Genomic DNA, 14,673 nt, shown 5'->3' on the forward strand with positions numbered 1-14,673 from the left:
TAAATGCCCTTTCAACACATATTTAAGGCTATGGCTTAGCCTCATTGCTGAATTATTAACCTGCCCAGGAGAAGGGCCAGGTTAAAGCTCAGAGGTGAGAGATGGGGGTGAGGTGACAAGACCCAGGTCTGCCACCCTGGGTAGAGCTGAAGCCAGCGCATCACTGGGAGGGGACTGGAAGAAGGGACAGAACACAGAGGACCTCAGCACAAATCCCCATCTCCCAAACCAGGGTATCTGAATTAGCGGTTGAAGGCCATCCTCTGGCCCTGGAAACCAAGGGCTCCAAGAAGGAAGGTCTGGCTCTCATGAATGGGAGGGGTTATGCCGGAGACACCAGGAACAGAAGGAGTGAGAGAGACACATTAGGAGGGCACAATGGGTCTGATCTTGTTTGCCAGAGTAGCCCTAGTCCTGGCACTCAATAACATTTATGGGAGGGAGGGAGTGGGGGAGGGGGAGGGAGAGAGAAAGGAAGACCCACTACCAGGAGAACTGGGTGCTGCTTTATTTCACAGGAAATAAATGGACAGAAATACAGAAATGGAGGCCCGGAGGCTGGTGAAGAGGGCAAGAATGGTGTCCCTTGGTTCCAGCCCTCAGGCTCTGGTCAGTGGGCCTCAGGCCTCTCCCTTGGGATGCGGATGCAGTCTGGCCAAGCCCAACCAGGAGTTTTCCTAGCTCGGTCAAAGGCTGTGGAGAGAGGAGAGGACAAGCCTGGCCGGCTGGAGGCTTGGCGCTGTGCTCCTTGGTTAGTGTGGGCGGCAGACAAATGAGATGCAAATCAGTACGCAGAACAAGGCCAGACTGGGCAAGCATTCAGAACAGCAGGCAGGACCCGACTGACTTCTGCAGAGTCCCCTGTGGGCTGGCTCGGGCTGTGGGCAGTGGACACAGAGCTGGCCATGCAGGGATGGGAGTGATAAGAGTGGGAGAAGAGCTGAGAGGGCTCAGGAAGGCGGGAGGGCGGGAGGAGCAAATGGCCTCCGGGTCACTCAGTATGTGATGGACGTCTTCAGACTTGACTCGACCGTCTTCTTCAGGATCGTGTGGCAGGTGGAGCTGGAGCCAGAGCCGGACACAGAGCAAGAGCCCAGAAAGGGGCCCTGCCCGGAGCCCAGGATGACATTGGATTCACCGGTCACGATGCTGGAGCAGCTGGACCCAAAGCTGCCATTCCCGCCTCCGAGTCCACAAGTGCCCACCAGGCCACTATCTGCTCCTCCAGACACGATGGTGCTGCCTTCCCCAACGGCTGCCAAGAAAGGCACCAGGGTCACAGCAGAGTCCTCGATTCCCCAGGGGGCCCCTCTCCCAAAGTCCCCTGATACTCACAGATAGTGACCTGACTGGCACACTCCCCAGACATCCTGGGGGAAAAAGGACAAGAGGAAGAAATACTAAGAAGGGCTGCAGAAAATATGTCCCCAGGTGCTTTTAAGCCTCTTAGAGCAGCTCACCACGCTCTGAGCAGGTAAAATCCCCAGCCCCCAATTTTAAATCCCTCCCAGCAGAATGGGTGGCCCTTGGTGGCTCACAGTGTCAAGAAATCTCTCAGCATCCTAGGGACTTCCCTGGTGGCGCAGTGGTTGAGAATCTGCTTGCCAATGCGGGGGACACAGGTTCGAGCCCTGGTCCGGGAAGATTCCACATGCCGCAGAGCAACTAAGCCCATGCACCACAACTACTGAGCCTGTGCTCTAGAACTCGTGAGCCACAACTACTGAGCCCGTATGCCACAACTACTGAAACCCGCGCGCCTACAGCCCGTGCTCCGCAACAAGAGAAGCCGCCACAATGAGAAGCCCGCGCACCGCAACGAAGAGTAGCCCCCGCTTGCCACAACTAGAGAATGCCCGCGCACAGCAATGAAGACCCAACGCAGCCAAAAATAAATAAATAAATAAATAAATTTATTTTTAAAAGAAAGAAAGAAATCTCTCAGCATCCTGTGTTGGCCTTGCATCCCCCCACCCCCACCTCCGTCACACATCCTCAGGGCCCTCTGACCAGCCCCACTTGCACTCCTCGCCCTCCAGCAGCCTGCGGTAGGTGGCGATCTCCACATCCAAGGAGAGCTTCGAGCTCATCAGCTCCTGGTACTCGCGCAGCAGCCGCGCCAAGTCCTGCTTGGCGGTTCTCAGAGCGGCCTCCAGCTCGGCCAGCTTGGTCTGAGCATCCTTGAGGGCCAGCTCCCCACGATGCTCGGCATGGGCGATGGCAGCCTGCAGGTTGGCATTCTAGAGAGGGGTAGAAATAAGGGAGGAAGTGGCTGTAAGCCCGACACAGACTCCCAAAGCACTTACTGTGGATATAACTTAAAGGCTGAGATGGACCATAATCTCATGAGCTCAAAATTATTCCTGGCCATGGCCAGCTCTTCTCATTCTAAAAGACAGTATTGCCTCTTCTGCTTCTTTAACTCTCAGAGTGGGTTAAGTAGCATCTCAAAAACGTCAGGTCCATCAAGAACTTCAGAAAATAATCTAATTTGGAGATAGGGTCTTTGCAGATGTAATTAGTTAAGGAACTCAAGCTGCTATCACACGGTATTTAGGGTGAGCCCTATATTCAGTAACTGGTGTCCAAGAAAAAGATGAGACAGACACTGAGATGACGTCGTGTGAAGATGGAGGCAGAAATGGGAGTGATGCACCACCAGACGAGGAATGCCAAGGAACTTCCAGAGCCACCAGAGGCCAGGAAGAGGTGAGGAAGGATTCCCCCGGCTCCTTCAGAGTGAGTGCGGCTGCCCGCACCTGAGTTCAGACTTCTAACCTCCAGAACTGACAGAATAGATTTCTGCTCTCTCAAGCCGCCAAGTTTGTGATACCATGTATGGCAGCCACAGGAAATGAATCCAGCTCCTTCTCCACTTTCTCCCATGATCTTCCCCTATTTCTTCCCACCCTGTCGACCCTCAGCACCTTCCCTGCAGTACTTTCTCTCTCCTAGGGTACTTAAAGCTCTTCCTGTCCTGTACAGGTCATTATCTACAAGTCTCATCTTGAGGGCCATGTGTCCTTGAGGATTTTGGAACAGCCCCATTTCAAGTACTTTCTCCCGATGTTGTCAGAGTCTCATGGGCCTCAGTTTGGGGTCTGAAAAATATTCTCTGTGCTCACCTCTCCAATCCGACAGAAAACTCTTAGAGGAAGGACAGCATCCCGGTCCAATCAGCCATCTAGTTGATTTTCCCTCACGTTCGGTTCAGGAAAGAAGGCATTCCCTAAAGGCTCTCTTTCACTTACCACAAAGCACCCCATGGATGAGGAACATGGTCTCCATTCTACAGGTGAAGAAACTGAGGCTCGGAAAGGAGGTGAGTGGCGGAGCTGAGACCCTAACCCAGAACAGCTGAGGTCCAGTATACCGCTCTTACTGTAGCCTCAGTTCATCAGGCTTGTGCATGAAAACGAAGAGTGACAGGGGGCTGTGACCCCAAGAAGGATTCTCCCAGGAAAGGCACCTTGCTATGCAGGGGGGACTGTGTTTCCCAGACATGGGGACATAGTGACTCTCCTAAGTGCTGGCCACTGGTCTCTGAGACTCCACGCACTTCATTGTCACCTGGGTGAACTTAGTTGAGAAAGCAGGTTTCTTGGCTCCACCTTTAGAGACTCAGATTCCCTCTCTCTGGTGGGAAGCCCAGGAATCTGCATCTTATCAGACACCCCAGAGAACCCCAAAGCTTCCAGAGCAAAAAGTCCAAGTTTATGGGCAAAACACCGTGGCAGCAAATTGAGTAATAGGACCTGGTCACCCTCATCTCAGGTCCTTCCTCACACTCCGAAGGAGAGCAGGTCAGGATGGCTGGAGACTGAGTCTGGCCTTTGAATGGTCTGTGTGCTCCAAGAAGCACAGACCCTGCTTGCATGTGGACAGGCCACCCATGGCCTGGGAGTCAGGCTGAAGTGCTTGAGGAAACTGCCAGACTCTGTGGTCTCAGCTCTCAACCCTCTGTTGATCCCAAAACAAACGATGCTTTGGGCTTCGGGAAAGTGAGGGCAAAGACACTTGAAAACTTAAGAATCTGTAATCCTCACATCTAGAAGTAAGGTCTCCAGGAGGAGCAGGAAACCAATTCCCGGCCCTTGCCATCCTCTCCCTCCACCTCTCCCGGCTCCTCACACCAACAGCATTACCTGACCCTAAGGGGGCCTCGGCGCCCCACCATCCTGCCCATGTCCCCCCTCCCTGAGATCCTGGTTCTCTCCCTCCCTAACACAGGACCAGGAAATTCAGCGTGTGGCCTTAGAGTCCTTACTGGGCTTGACGAGTAAGCATCAAAAGAAGAGATAAGAAAAGAGATGAATTAACCCTCTCCCCGAGGAGCTGAAAGCAAGATGTGCATGTAGACACGGAATGCAGCGTGAGGGCTGCGGCCAGGGTGGGCAGTGCAGAGCCCATGCAGCTAGAATTCCCTGGAGGAGAGCTGAACGCCTCTGAAATGGGGCTTGAAGTTCTCTCCACCCCAAATTAGCCAGACCTCCAGCCAGTTATCAAAGTTTCACACAAACCCAGCAGTGACCCTGGCACAAAGGTGGTAAGACAGAGGGCTTGGGGGCTCCGGTACCCTCACCTGCTTTTTCAGGTTCTCAGTCTGACTCTGCAGCTTCTGAATCGCCTGCTGCAGCTGAGTGATCTGGACTTTGGTCCCCTTCATTTGGTCCCCATGAAGCTGGGCAGACACCTGAAGCTCCCGGTACTGATGGGGGATGGGGTGACACCGTCAGTGGAGAGGACCCTCACCTTTGACCCCAAGACCATGAGGAACACCATGGCCCCGGTTCTCTGCCTCCTCACGTCCTCATCTGGGATGCGGGTTAAAACGCTTGGAAAACCAGGACACGGTGGGCTGTGGTTGCGGGAGTCTGGGCTCATCTCCCACAGTTTCCCTGCATTGCCTCCCTCCTGGAGAGGGGAAACATGGTGCCCACCCAGCCCTGATGCTTCAGAGAGGTTATCAGAACTGCCCAACGGGACCGAGGTGGACGAACACCCTGGGGGGGCAGGCAGGGAGACCCAGCCTTTTTCACCATGGTGCTTGTCCCCCGGCCCTGGCACCTTGGTCTGGTACAGCATCTCGGCCTCGGCTTTGCTGGTCCGGGCGATCTCCTCGTACCGGGCACAGACCTCGGCGATGAGGTCTCTGAAGTCCAGGCGGCGGTTGTTTTCCATGGACAACACCACAGACGTGTCGCTGGCCTGGGTCTGCAGCTGGCCCAGCTCCTGTGGGGAAGACTGACTCAGTGTCCGTTGGCCCCCTGGCTCCCTTTCCCCTTGGAGCCCCGGGCAGGTGGGCAGAGTGCCCTCTTCCTTCGGAGGCAGCCCTCCTTCGCGCCAGGTGGCAATGAGCACACCCTGCCCTCTGCGGGACTGTGTCCTTATCTGGAATTGAGGGCTGTCCAACGACTCGTGGACATTAAAGGAACGTGTCCGGCAGGGTCTGAAATCACCTGGTCCCCATCACTCCCCTGACCTCCTATCACATCCCCTCTCTCGTTCCCATTGCTCCAGTCACAGCGGCCTCCTTGCATTTCCTCAAAGACACCAGCACCCTCTGCCTGGAATCCCAGATTCCCCACTGTGTGTCTGTCTTCCTCACTTCCTTCAGATCTTGGCTCAGATTTTGTTTTCTAAATAAGGCCATCCCAACCACCCTATTTGAAATTGCCACCTGCCCTACCCCTCGCCACATTCCCAATCCTCCTTTCCCTGTCCTAATTTTCCTTTTTCCCATAGTATTTATCACTTTCTAACATACTTGGTAATTTATTTATTTACTAGGTCTAGTGTTTATTGTCTGTCTCCCAATAGAAAGCAAGCTTCGTGATTTTTGTCTGGTTGTTCACTGGTATATCCCCAATACCTAGCAATTCACATGGTAAATTCTCAGTAATTGTTTATCAAAGGACTGAATGACCAGCATCTAATTCACTCTAACCAGGCTTCACCTCCCAGCCACTCCCACTATCGCCACAGGAGCCTGCCCACCTGTCCCCTTCCCTCCCGCCCACCTGCCCCTGGCAGACCATCACTTCTGCCCTTAGTGATCCTCACTTCTTCATACAGATGCCTCAAGAAGCAGATGTACTCTTTCAGAGCCTCCACCGTGCCTTCCAACTCCATCTTGCTCGAGAGAACCCCGTCCACATCCTGGGGACAGGAAGATAAAAGCCATATACCCCCACTCCCTCTTTGGGGGTCCCACTCTGACCCAGGAGTTCTGTTCACACACTGCCCAACACCCACCCCATGGCCATCTCCAGCTCCCATTCCTTCCTCCCCAATCCCCACCCTGCCCTGCTCTCTCTTTTGCCTGACACTGACCCACACCACCTTCAGGAAGTCTTCCCTGATTCATCCCAACCAGTTCTGTTTCTTCCACTCCCTCCCCACCCTCTCCCACAGTGACACCCAGAGCTCATCACATAGTCCCTCAGTCGGATCTTGTCCTGGGGTCCCCCTGTGTCTACATAGACGTCCCATTTCCTCAGAGGGTCCCTATAAGCAGTGTGACAGCCTGTCGTGCGTGAGGATCTCCCACCCCCTGCCCTCCCAGCCCAGGACTGGGCTCTGTGCACGGTGGATGCTCAGGGTTCGGGTAGAGCAGCTGACCCCACCCTCACCTTTTTGAGGACCACGAAGTCTTTCTCCAGTGTGGCGCACTTGTGGGCCTCCCGCTCATACCTGCCAAGTAAGCACAGAAAGACGCTGCCTGGAGTGCCGGCATCAGAGCCCAGGCCCCTCTCCAAGTACAACCTCCCTGGAAAGGCCACTCTGCTTTAGATGCTCCAAAGCAGGACACACCAGCAGCCTGCTTCTCTACTCTTCCATCAGGAAGTTTTGTCATGTCTTATGTCCCTCTTCACTCTTTCAGCCCAGGTCCACTTGTGACATCAGGCGACTTTGCTTCATGTTTATAAGGCACATTCAAACACTCTTCTTACTTACCACTCACAATCATCATCTGAAGCAGGCATTTTGGATTTTATCAGGGAGATTACAAGATGTGCCCAAGCCCTGGATAATTAGGTGGCCCAAGCAGATCTAAAACACAGGTCTCCTGGCCCCAATCTTTCCAGGACCTTCCACCTGGGTCCTGGAGCAATCCTCCCAATGGTTCTGGAAGGTAAGAAAGGCAAGTGGCATTTTCCCAGTCTACAGATATGGAAACTGAGGCTGGGAAATGTAAGATGCCTTGCCCAAGGCCACACAGCTATTCCTTGTTCACAGTCACCAAACCCAAGCCTCCTGTTGGTCCAGGGCTCTCTCCATACCACCAGGTGACCTGGTGGGGAACCCAGAACCACAGCCTACCTGTGAATCATGCCACAGGCCTGGGGGTGGTCCCACTAATGAATTCTCTTCCACCTCTGAGACCAGAGAATGTCTGAGTCACTTTAACCCACAGCCTGTTCAACAGCAATTTCTCAAGAAAAAACCCCACATAGGCATTGTTTAATAAGCCCCCCCGAGCCTTGACCAGAAACGTGGCCCTCGTAACTGGGGCCTGCTAGAATCGATGTTCTCCAGTCCTGGGTATCAGGGGCTGTGGGATCACTTACTTGCAGCAGGTGGGGCCCCCTGAGAATCAGGGGGAATGGGGATGCGGAGGGGCTAGAGGGGAGGCCGGTCATGTGACCCTGGGAGCTCAGCAGTGGGATACCCTATGGCTGATAGCCCAATTCAAGCCCTCCCAGCACCCATCCAGGGCCCATGGGGATGCTGCATTTTGCCTACTTGGTTTTATACTCCTCCTGCTGGTCCTGGCAGGACTTCAGCTCGGCGTCCAGAGACCCTCGTTCTCTCTGCAGCTGCTCCAGCTGCTTCCTGAGCTGGACCAGATAGGCCTCGAAGAAAGACTGCAGGGCCTGGGGACTGTCACTCAACTCCTGCTGCTGCAGCAAGTCCCACTTGGTCTCCAGGACCTTGTTCTGCTGCTCCAGGAACCGCACCTACAGCACAAACAGCGGGTCCCTGAGGCAAGCTCCTGCCAGACTCCCTGGGCACAGCCTCTGGGAAATAAAGCCTGAGCAACACTCTAGCCAGCCCGGAGCCTTTTAGGCCTTTGATAAATATTTTCCAACACACTAAATGAATTATAATGACATTTTTATAAAGGGAATTTCAAAACACTAATTAAACAGAGCCTCAGCATAACCAGAGAGACTCCAGTTAGACCACAGGAGGGACTTCCTTGCTGCAGAAGTGATTAGAAAACTAGTAGGAGACCAGACTTCCCCATTCCCAAGTCCATCGAGAACAGTTCCTCGAGGGAGGCACAGAGACAGGGGCTTAGCTGAGCTGACCCTCACCTTGTCAATGAAAGAAGCAAACTGGTTGTTGAGGGTTCTGATCTGTTGGGTCTCCTGAGTCTGAACCACCTGGAACTGGGGGTCGATCTCAATCTTCAGTGGGGTCAGCAGATTCCAGTTGATGGCCACTTCCTGGATGCCTCCCGGAGGGCACGGGGAAAGCCCAGGCCCACCGATCCCCTCCCCATACCGCACCCCTAGCCTTCCCCTTGAACCCCAGGCCCTCCCACGAGAGCCTCCTTGGCACCCCACAAAGGAACTGAGGCTCCTGCTGCTGACGTTGACCCTGCCTCAGCCCCCCGAGCGAGCAGAACAGGCTGAGCGAGCACTGAAGCCCCTCTGGGCCCAGCAGGGAGAGAGAGACATGGCAGAGACTGAAAGTCTCACAGCTACAGACAGGATCGTCAAGGTGTGTGTGTTTCTGCCCTGTGGCCCCGGCACAAGACTTTTATCTCCTCCCGTGCCGGGGCTGGGCCTTGGAGAGCAAGATGCTCTTGGCCTGAGTGTGTCTGCCACTGACTCCAGCTGGCCTCTTCTGACATGCCTGGGGAATAGGTGCCTGGCAAGTGCAGAGCCCAAGGAAGAGACCCAGAGCCTGCCCTCAGAACTCCCAGGCTATAGGAGGGATGGGCACGTTCTGAAGACCAGGAAGTACCCAGAGACCTGGACTTCAGTGCTGGGGGATGGGGAGAGATGGCCTTGAGCAAACTTCCTGAGGGTCATTCAAGGAAGGCTTCCTGGAGGAGGAGATGGGGAAGAAGGGAGGCACATTCAAAGGGAAAAGAAGATGGAGGGGGTTCAGATGGAGCCCTTGAGTGCCCTGCAGAGGTTGGACAGAGGAGTGCAGCTTCTCGAGGGAGGATCTACATACGAGAGTAGGAGGAGGAAGGCACTTTGCAGCACAGGAGAACCCAGGAGGTTAATAGAGGTGTTATTGTCATCGTTAGCTAAAAGACACTGCAGGATTTGGAAATGAAACAGAAAAACAGGGTACCAAAGTCCCTCCTCTTGCCCAACCCAGCAATCATCCGTGAGGCGCCACCCCGCTCAAACCAGGCATCTCCACCCGGGGTGGCGGCGAATGGAGCATTTCTAAGCCCAGCCTGTGTCCCTTCCACAAACACACAGCTCTAGGCACATCCACTTGGGTCCAGCACTGTGTCTGTCAAGTTACACATCAGAGGATCCCAGGCTCTGAAATAAAATGTGCATTTAGAAACATACCTTCCCCGGGGACCGGGAGCAAAAACAGGAGTTTGAGGCTCCCTGCAGGATAGATTCTGTCTCTGCCCTGAGAGTCTGCTAACTGGAGGAGCCCCAGGGTTCATCATTCAGCAAGCCTCCCGCCCGGTGGAGGACCCGTGATGGGAAGCATCCAGCCGCCTCCACTGCTGCCCTCCCACTGCTGGCAAGGAGGGCTGGCATCTCTGATTTTTAGAAATGTCCAAAATGTCTTCTTTACAAGGCGGGAGGGCTATTTCTCCCTGTCCCTCCCCCGCTTTCTTAGAGCCTGATGCACCCTGAAGCTGGGATACTGGGCCTTTGATAATGCAACTCAAAGCCAGGACAAACAGAGACTCAGCATAATAAACACTCAAGAGATGTGCTATGAGAAAGTCAGTCCTAGCAATGCAAACAATCCCATAGATGTTCCACCCCCAGGACCAGACAATGGTGAGCGCGTCTCCCCTCCCTCCAGAGGATTAGAAACCCCATCTGGCAGACAGCACCCTGAAGGAAACTGAATGACAGATGACCTCAAGAGGAAGAAGAGGTCAGGCCTTCTGTGGGGAAAACAAAGGAGATCAAGGGACTGAAGGCTCAGGTGAGGAAGAGAAGAGGAGAAAAACGATCCAAGCAGAGATTCAGGGACACAGAGGAGAGAGAAGGCAGCATAGAGCAGCCTCAGAGTCTAGAAAGAGAATCTGGGAAATGGGTTGAATCCCACTGAGGACCCACCTCCAAACCCTACCCCCTGGGGGCCACTTTGCAGAGGCAAGGAGGGCCGGGTGCCTTCCTCCCACAAACATTCTTAAGAAAGATCTCCGTGGGCTGGACTCTACCATCCCTCCCCACTGGTTCTGAGGGTGAAGGGCAGAGGTCACACTTGGAACGGGGCCTAATGTACCTCCCTGGAACTTCCCCATGTTTGTAATATTATAGAATATTAGAGCCAGAGAGCTTCAAGGTCCTCTGGTACAATGCCCTCGTTTTACACTTAAAGACTCTGAGGACCCATAGGGTGTAGTGCAGGGTGCAAAGATTGTGCAGCCTTGAGTAACCTAAGAGATTGCACCAGATGACCGCGAAGCCTACTTGGACCTGTCACTCTGTGGTTTGAGTGACTTGCTCCCACCCAGCCCAGACCACTGCCCCACAGCGCAGCCCACTAAACAAACCTTTGATCACGACTCCACAATGTCTGCCTTGTCCACCCCTCCATCGAGCTCAGGGTCTGGCTCACGCTAAGCATCCAAAGTACTTGTTTAAGAGATGAATTCTTATCCATGACAGTTACACCCAGGGACCTTCATGAAGCCCCGTGAGTTCTCAAACACTGCTGTAACACATGTTCTCCCCTATTTAAAAAAAATCATGCTACGATGGAGAGAATGAAAAAATGGTTTGGAGATTTGAATGCTAGGCCCCTCAGAGGCTGAGTGGTACCCACAAAGGTACACAAAGGGATCCCAATCATGCAGCAGCAAAAGTACAAATGGCTCGAATCGTGAACTTAACGTTAAACCCAGCATGCAAAGGTTCTAGTGGGTTTTATCTATTGGGTTAAATCCCCTGCTCCAGGTCAACCATCCTCAACCACAGGGGTCCCCAACCCCCGGACCACGGACCAGTAGCGGTCCATGACCTGTTAGGAACCAGGCCATGAACCGCTACTTGTCCACAGCAGGAGGTGAGCAGCGGGGCAAGCAAGTGAAGTTTCATCTGTGTTTACAGTCGGTCCCATTGCTCGAATTACCGCCTGAGCTCCGCCTCATGTCAGGTCAGCAGCGGCGTTAGATTCTCATAGGAGCACGAACCCTACTGTGAACTGCGCATGTGAGGGATCTAGGTTGCGCGCTCCTTATGAGAATCTAATGCCTGATGATCTGAGGTGGAGCTGAGGCGGTGATGCTAGCGCTGGGGAGCGGCTGCAAATACAGATTATCATTAGCAGAGAGGTCTGACTGCACAGAGACCATAATAAATCAATTGCTTGCAGACTCATATCGAAACCCCATCAGTGAGTGGCAAGTGACAATTAAGCTGCATCTTACAGGGTAAACTGGATATAAGCAACACACTCTGGGTGTCACTGACTCCCATCACCCCCAGATGGGACCATCTAGTTGCAGGAAAACAAGCTCAGGGCTCCCACTGACTCTGCATTATGGTGAGTTGTATAATTATTTCATTATATATTACAATGTAATAATAATAGAAATAAAGTGCACAATAAATGTAATGCGCTTGAGTCATCCCAAAACCATCCCCTGTCCCCATCCGTGGAAAAATTGTGTTCCATGAAACCGGTCCCTGGTGCCAAAAAGTTGGGGACTACTGCTCAACCACACCTCATGCTCTACAATCCCTGCCCACCCCAGTCCTGCCTTCGAGAATGCCCCGGCCAATGCAGCTTCTTGTAGCTCCCCAGCAGCCCCTTCTCTTACTGCCCCATCCTGAGTTCACCCCTGGCCACAGCTACAACCCTCAATCTCTTTCTCTCTAATTGCCCTCAAGCCTGTTCTGCTTGTGAAGTGGATTTTTTGACCCAATAGCCATTTATTCACATTTAATTTTTGACTCAACAAGATACGATTGAGCACTTTCTATGTGCCTGGGCCTATGCTGAGAGTGAGGAATTTAGCAGAGAACAAGCCCCAGCCCCTGCACCAAGAAAGCTTAGAGTCTAATAGAGAAACAGACACAGAACAGGTAATTCGATAAGTATTTAATTGCAATTATGATAAGGAGAGAAAAGTACAGGGCATGAAAGAGGCCTAATCTAGTTTATCCCCTAATTTATTCTCGAACATGCCAGGAACACTCTTGCCTCAGGGCCTTTGCACTCGCTGTTCCCTCTTCCTGGAATGCTCCTTCCCAGATCCCCGTATAGCTACAAGTCACCTTCTCTGGTTGCCCTAAACCAAAAGTGCAACACTGAGGCCATCCTTCATCTGACAATTCTTACCCCGCTCCCTGCTTTATCTCTTTCCATTTAGCACTTAGCGCTTCCTAACATAACATATATTTCACTTACTCATTTTGTTTGTCAATCTTCCTGCACTAGAATATCATTTCCACGAAGGTAAGGATTTGGTCTCTTTGCTCACTTCTGTAACCTCTGCACTTAGAACACTGCCTGACATACAGTAGGTGCTCAGTAAATACTTGTTAAATGAATGATTCCCCATTCAATCTCATCTTGTTGATTTCCTTCCATCTTTTAACCTCTGGCTACCCTTGTGAGTCTCAATTCTGTTCTCCAAAGCGCTGATCACTCCCCATCTCACTCCCGCACAAGGTTGGGAGCAAGCAAACATGGTAGTGTGTGTGTGTGTGTGTGTGTGTGTGTGTGTTATTGAGCTCCTGCTGTGGGCTGAAGGAGACATAAGATGGATAAGGCGCCATCCCCATCCTGAAAGAATATATAGTCCCGTGGAGAATACACATATGAACACAGAATGGGGGAAAAGATCTGAGAAGGAGTGCACTGGGTTGCAAGTGGGCATGTTGGTATAATAGTGAGGGATTCCTCTTTTTACCTGGACCCTCCTCTTGTCCTTGGAGGAAAACAAGGACAGAGCCTTGTGGCATGCCACTAGAAACCCTTCCTCTGCAGTTTTACATCCTCCCAGTGTATGTCCTTTGGATGCTATGTTCAGCTGTTTGGGAATCTACCCACCTGTACTTTTATCTAAGAACTTTACATATGGTAAGCATTTGATCCTAGCAACCCTATGAAGTAGGTACTATGATTATCACCACCTTACGGAGGGAACAAATAATTTTCCCAAGGCCACACAGCTAGTAAGCGGCAGAGCCAGGACTTGAACAGAGATAGCTGGACTCCAGGGTCTTTGCACTTAACCACCTCACTGTGCTCCTCTCAGAGACCTGGGAATGTCAGTATTGAAGGACACCTTAACCAACTGAAGCCCAGAGAGATAGAATGACTTGCCCGAGGTCACACAGCAGATCCAAAAGTGAAACTCATTCCTCAACATTCATCCATGATCAACATTAATTAAGCACTACCAGGTGCCAGACACCATGCTAGCCCAGGTTAAACAAAATTTAATGAAAGTCCCTGCCTTCGAGGTATTTGCAGTCTGGAAGGGGAGTGGGAGAGAAGTGGGGAATCTGTTTGAAAACCAGTAAGTGCAATAAAGTGTTGGAGTCTCCACTGTAGATGCATGTGCAGGTCTTGTGGTTCTGGCCATCTTCTTGAAGCAGCAGCAGCAGGAGTGCTTATTTTGGGCACATCCCAGAAGAACAGAAGTCATCTGGGGCAAGATGAGGCGGGGCTACCCACACCCACGTGGGTCTTCCTAGCTTTCGCAGGGCAACGAAAGGGTTGGTTAGTGTCCTGTCCTGTTTGAGGGGAACTGGACAGAAAAGGCTCAAGTGTCTGCCTTTAGTCAGCCTCCCCTCCCCCACCATGGACACCCCGTGACTTCCCCGATCTAGGCACAATGGAACCTTCCCTCAGCTCCGCTTTTGCAGCTGAGAAATACAAGCCAAATTCTGACCCAGAGTCTCCTGAATCTCCCAGACATCAGCCACTCACATTCAACCTCCACCATCATGCCATTTTGTAAAGCCAGATGTACTGGTATATACTTACTATTTTCTTTAAATCGAATCGAAATCAATTCACTTCCTTCTTATCCTGACCCTAAGCCATAATATCCTTGAAAATGTAGCTTTTGCGTGCTAGTTCTAATTTTTTTGAATTCATATTCAAATAAAACATAACTATTAAAACGTAAAACATTCCTCCGTGTGCTGTTGGCCTACAGAGAACACAGGTCAACCTTGACCCTATTCGAAGTTTCCCAAAGCCAGTGAGGGCAAGGAGGGAGCAGCACCCATCAGATGTGGCTGATTTCTATCTCGCCTGTAATTACAGCTCTCTTGGCCCGTCGGGGCAGGAGGGGAGGGAGGAGAAGAAAGGCCTGCCCTTCACTCTTCCCCAGGCCAGGCAGAGCACACTCACACCAGCCTGCTCTGCCCTGGCGCCCTCCTGCCTGCTGGGCTGGGGGCGGGTAGCCCCTGCCCTCCTCACTGCACTGGCAGTGAAGGAAGGCGCTGCCCATCCAGAGAATGGGCTTATTGTGAGGGAAGGGGTGCC

The 14,673-nt window shown here is 52.5% G+C and overlaps 1 protein-coding gene across 1 annotated transcript; it reads right to left on the bottom strand.

The window, feature by feature from the left end:
* Positions 1-521: 521 nt before the first annotated feature.
* Positions 522-10,667, bottom strand: KRT78 (keratin 78). The gene is given in 10 exon segments (XM_082351342.1): positions 522-1,255; positions 1,336-1,370; positions 2,020-2,240; positions 4,583-4,708; positions 5,068-5,232; positions 6,064-6,159; positions 6,633-6,693; positions 7,747-7,961; positions 8,322-8,612; positions 8,616-10,667. Coding segments are annotated over 10 exon segments (1,542 nt in total). The 5' UTR covers positions 8,688-10,667; the 3' UTR covers positions 522-995.
* Positions 10,668-14,673: the final 4,006 nt, after the last annotated feature.

Source organism: Balaenoptera borealis, assembly GCF_965194805.1.
Source record: "Balaenoptera borealis genome assembly, chromosome: 13".
In the NCBI taxonomy this organism is placed as follows: domain Eukaryota; kingdom Metazoa; phylum Chordata; class Mammalia; order Artiodactyla; family Balaenopteridae; genus Balaenoptera; species Balaenoptera borealis.